General features: G+C 41.4%; 1 protein-coding gene across 1 annotated transcript; it reads left to right on the top strand.

The window, feature by feature from the left end:
* Positions 1-880: 880 nt before the first annotated feature.
* On the top strand, positions 881-1,423 carry LOC107832692 (uncharacterized). Its single transcript, XM_016660559.2, has one exon. It carries the CDS (start codon positions 881-883, stop codon positions 1,421-1,423), a length of 543 nt encoding a protein of 180 aa, XP_016516045.2.
* The last annotated feature ends 7,201 nt before the right edge of the window (positions 1,424-8,624 follow it).

Raw genomic sequence — 8,624 nt, 5'->3', positions numbered from 1 at the left:
TGCCCATTCAAAATTTCAGATCCTATTGATAAAGCAATTAGCATCAAGGAAAAGAATATTAGTAAGTGGTTAAATGACATTAACTGAAAATATGTATTATTTTGTTTTTTCATTCTTTTTTAAGGATATCTTTAGCAATCAATTCAAAGGAAGAAGATTAAGGTAATCTATCGTACTGGACTACTGGTTAGTTGCAAACTTTTCCTTACTTGTTGTTTCCCTCTAACTTTATGTAATTACACTTACCTTCCCTTTATTTTTTAAAATATATTGACCTCCCCTTTCTTTTAAGCTTTTCTTTTTCCTTTTTTTTTTGGTTGCAAATATTACCAATTCCATGCAACAATTGTTTCTTCCTAATGTTTTTCATTGGTAACTGCTATTTTAGTATTTTTCTTTATAATAAATTAAAAATACATAAAAATAAAGGGTAATTTTCATTAAATTTGTAACAAAGTAGAAAATAATATAAGATTAAAGTTCTTTTTTTTAATCATTTGGAGCATACTAGAGGGATAAAAATTGGACACTCTTACTTTATTACTACCTTTTAATACTCCTTATAGATTTCAGTAAATAATATATCAAACGTCTTTCTCCATTTTCAGCATGAAAAATAATCTCTTTGTGGAATTATTTTCTATTTTTTGTTTTTTAATATCAATATTCTTAATAATGTCATAATCACATATACTATCTTCCAAAAGTTAGGCATTTTAGTTAAATTAATAAAGTAGAGGAGAGAAGTTAATCTTATTAAATTACCGGGTAGGTCTTTGTAACTAACAAAACTTAGAAGCTGAAATCGCGCTATAAATTTGATGGTTTCTCCTCGAGTCTGTACTGAAACTTGTATCTTGTCATATCTTGTTGCGTAATCATGGCAAGAATGACCTCTCCAATGAAAAACAAATCCGAAAAGAAATTTCTCAAAGATAAGCATGCTGAGAAGGTAGCGCTTTCCAATAAGCAAAAAGCTCTCAGTAAAAGAGCGATGGATCTTTCCATCTTATGTGGAATCGATATAGCAATAATAATTTTTTCAATTACTGCTGAACCGTTTATGTTTGGTAATCCAAACGTAGAATCGGTTGTCGAGCGATTTTCCCAAGCAAAACAACCATTTTACCGCATGTTAAGCCATAAGACAACACATGAAAAGGCTGGATGTGGTGACGAAAATGATACAATGAAAAAGAAGAAAAAGAAGGCAATAAATGAGAAGGAAAAAGGAGAATCTACATTGGAAATTTTCAATCCAACTAATTTGGAAAGACTTGAGAAACTGAAGCAAGAGATTGATGAACTTGAAAGAGATTTGACTGAGAAAATTGAAGAGGTACGATCAAAGATAGGTGTAACTGATCCAAAATTTGTACCTGAAATGAATGCAACAATGTCTTCAGCCATGCCATCCAATTAGTTGCGTCTTTAAATAGAAATTTCGATATAATGAATCTAAATAAAGTTTACTATGTTTCTTTTTAATGATGATGTGTCGTAAGAAATGAATTTATTATTGTTCATTGTTCACATTTTATTTCCTTACAATATATATGGCTTTCCTATATTCTTCTTCTTTACACATTTTTCCAGGGAAGGATCGCACACCCAAAGGGTACGATGTAGGTAATCTCTCTCGGCACAAGCATCAGTGGGTTGATTCACGACTCGAACTCGTAATTTATAGGTCATCCGGAGATAACTTTCACATCTCCACATACATCTGCTATAAATCAAATGTAACTAATGGAGTTATTATACATTTCAAATTTAGGTGATGGTATTAGGCCTCATTTATTTTCACTTAATGGAGGTCTAAATCTTAATAATTCAGATCTCAGTCCTTAAGTGCATTTGTTTTTAGATCTAAATTTTAATAATTCATATCTTAACCATGTAGCGACCCTAATTTCCTTCTGCAGGAAATTCTGACGGCACCTAGTCTCTAAGACTAGGTAAGCCTAACAAGTATGCGGAATAACTGAAATATTAAGCTAAAACTCAAGACATCAACAACTGTAATGATTAAAATCTGCAACTCAAAATATAAACAACTTCCAAAACTCGGTAGATATAAGTCACAAACTCTAAAACGAAATACTAAATATCCCTATACAGCAGAGTCTAATGAGCATAAAGAAACAACATAATAAAGATAAAGGGGGACTCCGAGGTCTACGGACGCTGGTAGATGTACCTTGTAGTCTCCATGTACGGACTAGCTCACTAATACCTGGTCTGATAGGCAGTATTTGAACTACATAAAAACTATACAGAAGCGTCGTATGAGTACACCACAATGATCCTAATAAGTGCCAGGCCTAACCTTGGTAGAGTAGTGACGAGGTCAGGTCAAGGCCCTACTGGAAATAATAAAAAACAAGGTAGAAGATAAAATAATATAATGAAATGACAGAGAAGTGAAACAATGAGAATTTACGGAAGGTAATAACACAGAATCAAAGAAATACAAATACAGCATGAAAGAAAAGCAAAAACCTTACAAGTTAAGGAAAGACAACAACAACCAATACAACAAATAAAGGAAATCAATAGGGGCACTCCCGAGATACCGCCTCGTAGTCCCACAAGTAAATAAATCACAATCTTTTCTTATATCATCGCGGGAGCCTTTATATTTTGTTATGAAAATTATTTTTTCGAAATATCATCCCGAGTTTTAACCAACCTTATCACACCGCATGACTTCTAGTAGTTCCCCTACTAGCCACGCGTATCAAGCCCACCTTATCTCACAGCATGCGTTTCAATACCCAAACCTTATACCACTGCATGAGTATCAATAATCACAATGGCACGGAAGAAACCTCGTGCAAACAATAACAACCGTATGGTAGAAACCTCGTGCAACAATAACAACCGTGCCGAAGAAACCTCGTGAAATAATAACAACCGCGCCGAAGAAACCTCGTGCAATAATAACACGGCCCTCATATATCACAAATTGTCATAACAATACCAAATCATAATGGAGGATTTCCCCCACACAAGGTTAGACAAGTCACTTACCTCAAACCATGCTCAATCAATCAATTAGAAGGCCTTTCCCTCGACTTTCCGACTCTGAACGGCTCAAATATAGCCAAAACAATTACATACTATAAATATAACTATAGAAAACTAATCTAAATAATGAAATTATGATTTTAGCAAGAATTGGAAAAAATGCCCCAAAAGTCGACCCGGGCCCACATCTCGGAACCCGACCAAAATTATAAAAGTCGAACACCCATTCGATATCAAGTCTGACCATACAAGAATTTCTTACCCCAATGATTTCCTTGAAAATCTCTCAAAAAATCGCCACAAACCGAGCTCTCTAGGTCCAAAAATTAAAGTGAGATCAAACCCTCAAAATTAGGCCTTTTCTACCTAGTGAATTCGCATCTGCGAACCCACAGCCGCATCTGCGGCTCTGCACTTGCGGAATTTCCATCATAGGTGCGGTTCTCACTTATCCCAGCAACCTTCGCTTCTACGGACCAAAATGCGCATATGCGCTCTCGCTTCTATGGAAGGGGCTCCGCTTCTGCAACACTAGGCTTAGCTAGCCTTTCCGCTTCTGCGCTTTCTCAATCACCCCTGCGAGTCCGCCTCTGCGGAACTCTGACCACATTTGTGGTCCTAGCTGGGCAGGCCACAATTCGCTTCTGCGATCAAACCCCGCATTTGCGAGTCCGCACCTGTGGCCAATTCCTCCGCAGGTGCGATGACACAAGAAGGCTGGAACTTCAGCAATTGCATAAGTCCAAAAATGATCTGATATCGATTCGAATCGCCCCCGAGGCCCCCGTGACCTCCACCAATTATACCAACAAGTCCTAAAACACAATACGAACTTGGTCGAGGCATCAAATCACATCAAACAACATCAAAATAACGAATTGCGCATCGATTCAAGCTTAATGAACTTTTAAACTTTTAACTTCCACATCTGATGTCGAAACCTATCAAATCAAGTCCGATTGACCTCAAATTTTGTACACAAGTCATAATTAACCTTACGGACCTACTCCAACCTCCAGAATTAAAATCCGACCCTGATATCAAAAAGTCCACTCCCGGTTAAACCTTCCAAAATCTTTCAATTTTCCAACTTTCGCCAATTAATGTCGAAATGACCTACGGACCTCCAAATCAACATCCGGACACGCTCCGAAGACCAAAATCACCATACGGAACTATTGAAACTTTCAAAACTCCATTCCAGAGTCGTCTTCACATAATTCGAACTACGGTCGACTCCTATGACTTTAACTTTCAATTTAGGGACTATGTGTCCCATTCCACTCTGAAACTCTCTCGAACTCGACACCAAGAACCCCGGCAAGTCAAGTAACCACAAAATGGGATAGAGGAAGCAATAAATAGGGGATCGGAGCTAGCACTCTCAATACGACATGCCGAGTCATTACAACATCTCCCTCTTAAAACAAACGTTCATCCTCGAACGAGTATAGAGACATACCTGAAGTGGTGAAAATATGAGGATAACGGGTACACATATCATGCTCGGTATCCCAAGTCGCCTCCTCGACTGGATGACCCCTCCATTGAACCTTCACTGAAGCGATGTTCTTCGACCTCAACTTTCGAACCTGCATGTCCAAAATGACCATCGTCTCCTCAACATATGATAGATCCTTGTCTAGATGGACTGAGCTGAAGTCTAACACATGAGACGGATCATCGTGACACTTTCGGAGCATGGAAACATGGAACACTGGATGAACTACAGAGAGACTAGGTGGTAGTGCAAATCTGTAAGCCACCTCTCCAACCCTTTCAAAAATCTCAAAAGGCTTGATATACCTAGGGCTTAACTTGGCCTTCTTCCTGAACCTGATAACACTCTTCATGGGCGACACATGGAGCAAGAACCTCTCCCCAACCATGAATGCGACGTCGCGAACCTTCCAATCCGCATAACTCTTCTACCTGGACTGGGTTGTACGAAATTGATTCTGAATCAATTTAACCTTTTCCAAGGTATCCTGAACCAAGTCTGTACCCAATAGTCTTTCCTCACCCCGCTCGAACCAACCCACGAGAGACCGGCACCGCATACCATGCAAAGCCTCATACAGGGCCATCTGAATGCTCGACTGATAACTGTTGTTTTAGGCAAACTCTGCATGTGGCAAGAACTGATCCCAAGAACCCCCAAAATACATCATGCCCGCACGGAGCATATCTTTCAATATCTAAATAGTGCGCTCGGACTGTCAGTCCGTCCGTCTGAGGGTGAAATGTTGTACTCAACTCCACCCGAGTACCCAACTCATATTGTACGGCTCTCCAAAACCGTGATGTAAACTGCGTACCCCGGTCAGAGATGATAGATACCGGCATGCCATGAAGCCTGATAATCTCGCAAATGTAAACCTGAGCCAGCTGCTCCGAAGAGTAAGTAGTAACCACAGGAATGAAATGAGCTGACTTGGTCAATCTATCCACAATCACCCAAACTACATCGAACTTCCTCTGATTCTGTGGGTGCCCAACAACAAAATCCATAGTGATCCGCTCAAATTTCCACTACAGAATCTCTAGCTTCTGAAGCAATCCACCTGGCCGCTGATGCTCATACTTCACCTGTTGACAATTTAGGCACCAAGCTCTATATTCCACTATGTCCTTCTTCATTCTCCTCCACCAATAATGTTGCCTCAGGTCCTGATACATCTCTGCGGCTCCTTGGTAAATGGAGTACCGCGAACTGTGAGCCTCTTGGAGAATTAACTCACGTAAACCATCTACATTGGGCACACATAGCCTGCCCTGCATCCGCAATACACCGTCCTCTCCAATAGTTACCTCCTTGGCATTGCAGTGCTAAACCGTGTCCTTAAGGATAGGGAGATAGGGGTCATCAAATTGACGCTCTCTAATACGATCATAAAGAGAATACTGAGAAACCACACAAGCCAAAACTTGGCTCATCTAGGCTCGAAACATCCAATCTAACAAACTAGTTGGCCAGGGCCTGAACATCCAAAGCTAAAGGCCTCTCTGCTACCGGTAGATATGCTAAGCTACCCAAACTCTCCACCTTGCGACTCAAGACATCGGCCACCACATTAGCTTTCCGGGGATGATATAGAATGGTGATATCATAGTCATTAAGTAACTCCAACCACCTCCGCTGCCGCAAATTAAGATCCTTATATATAAACAAATATTGTAGACTCCGGTGAACAGTGTAGACCTCACAAGGGACACCGTGCAAATAGTGCCACCGGATCTTCAAGGTATGAATAATAGCTGCTAAATTAAAGTCGTGGACATGATAGTTCTTCTCATACAACTTCAGATGTCTAGATGCGTAGGCAATCACCCTACCGTCCTGCATCAACACTATGCCAAGACCAATGCGTGATGCATCACAATACACCGTATAGGACCCCTAACCAGTAGGCAATACCAATACTAGGTTGTAGTCAAAGAAGTCTTGATCTTTTGAAAGCTCTCCTCACACTCCTCGGTCCACCTGAACAAAGCACCCTTTCAGATCAGCCTGGTCATAGGTGCTGCAATAGACGAGAAACCCTCTATAAATTGAGGTAATGCCCCGCCAAGCCAAGAAAACTCCGGATCTCCTTAGCTGAGTACAGTCTGGGCTAACTCTGCACTGCTACAATCTTCTTTGGATTTACCTTGATCCCCTCAATTGATACCGCATGACCCAAAATTGCAACTGAATCTAGCCAGAATTCACACTTCAAAAATTTTGCATATAACTTCATTTTTCTCAAGGTCTGAAGCAAAGTCCTCAGGTGCTGCTCATGATCCTCCCAACTCCGGGAGTATACTAGAATGTCGTCAATAAAAACAATGACGAGCGAGTCAAGATAGGGCTGAAATACACTATTCATCAAGTTCATGAATTTTGCTGGGGCATTGGTCAGCCCAAAAGACATCACAAGGAACTCGTAATGACCATACCGAGTCCCGAATCTTAAACTGATGATAGCTTGAATGCAAGTCGAACTTAGAGAACACTCTGGCACCCCGAATCTAATCAAATAGGTCATCAATATGGGGCAATGGATACATGTTCTTCACTGTAACCTTGTTCAACTATCAATAATCAATACACATTCGCATAGGACCATCTTTCTTTTTTACAAATAAGACTGGAGCACCCTAAGGCGACATACTGAGCCGAATGAAGCCCTTATCGAGCAACTCTTGCAACTGTTCATTTAAATCTTTCAACTATGTTGGGGCCATACGATAGGGTGGAATAGAAATGAGTTGAGTGCCCGGTAACAAGTCAATACCAAAGTCGATATCCCTGTCAGGCGGCATGCCCAGAAGATCCACCGGGAATACGTCTGGATAATCCCTCACTACCGGAACTGACTTGACAGTAGGAGTATCAACACTAACATCCATCACATATACCAGATAAGCATCACACCCCTTCTCAACCATCCGCTGAGCCTTTATAAACGAGACAACCCTACTAGGGACGTATCTAAAGTACATCTCCACTCTAGTCGTAGAAGACCTAGAATAGACAACGTCACCGTCTTGGCGTGACAATCAAGAATAGCATGATAGGGAGACAACCAGTCCATGCCCAAGATAACATCAAAATCCACCATACCGAGTAAAAATAAATCGGCTTTGGTATCAAAACCACTAAGAACAACCAAACACAACCGATACTCATGGTCAACAACTATAAAATGTCCCACGGGTTTAGACACATAGACAGAAGAACTCAAAAAATAATGGGATACACCCAAATATGGAGTAAAATAAGACGACACATAGGAATAGGTGGAACTTGGATCAAATAAGACTGATGCATCTCTATGATAGACCGGAACAATACTTGTGATGACAGAGTCGGATGAAACTGCCTCCATCCTAGCAGGAAGGGAATAATATTTGGCCTAGCCTCCCCCTCTAGGGTGACCTCTACCTGCTCGACCTCCACATCTAGCTGGTTGTGCAGGTAGGGTGGCAAATGGTACGGCGACCATGGACTGAGAAACCTGAAGACCCGGTGGAATACGCGGAGCCTGAGTAATCTGTGGAGGTGCACCCCTCCTGAGTCTGGGGCAATCCCTTACCACATGACGAGTGTCACCACACTCAAAACAAGCTCTCGGGGACTGTGGCTGGCTCGGGCCTGATCGACTGGACTGGCCACTGAAAGCACCCTGTGTAGGAGGTGCACTAGACAATGGTGGTGCATAATAGGGATCCTGAGACCTAGGAGTGGCCGAAATACCGCTGAAAGCTGGAAGTGCTGAATGAACAGGGCGACTCACATAGCCCCTACCATGACGAGCTAAACTAGGGCACGGGTACCACTGTATGTGCCAGACTCTCGAGACCTCTTGGCCTCTCTCTCCTATCTATCCCGAGATAGCATACCTTCCAATCTCCTAGCAATCCCCATTACCTGCTGGTATGCGATGTCCATCTCTAATCTGGGGCCATGCTAAATATGATACTGGGGTTGATCCTCTCGATAAATTGATGAACCCGCTCTCGAACAATAGCAACCAAGGCTGGTGCATGCCTAGCCAAATCACTGAATTGTATTGCATACTCCGAAATTGTCACAGAACCCTAGCGCAACT

The sequence above is a fragment of the Nicotiana tabacum genome, chromosome 14 (assembly GCF_000715075.1).
Source record: "Nicotiana tabacum cultivar K326 chromosome 14, ASM71507v2, whole genome shotgun sequence".
Lineage (NCBI taxonomy): Eukaryota > Viridiplantae > Streptophyta > Magnoliopsida > Solanales > Solanaceae > Nicotiana > Nicotiana tabacum.
The sequence above is the reverse complement of the archived record's forward strand: the minus strand, read 5'-3'. Positions and strand labels throughout refer to the sequence as shown.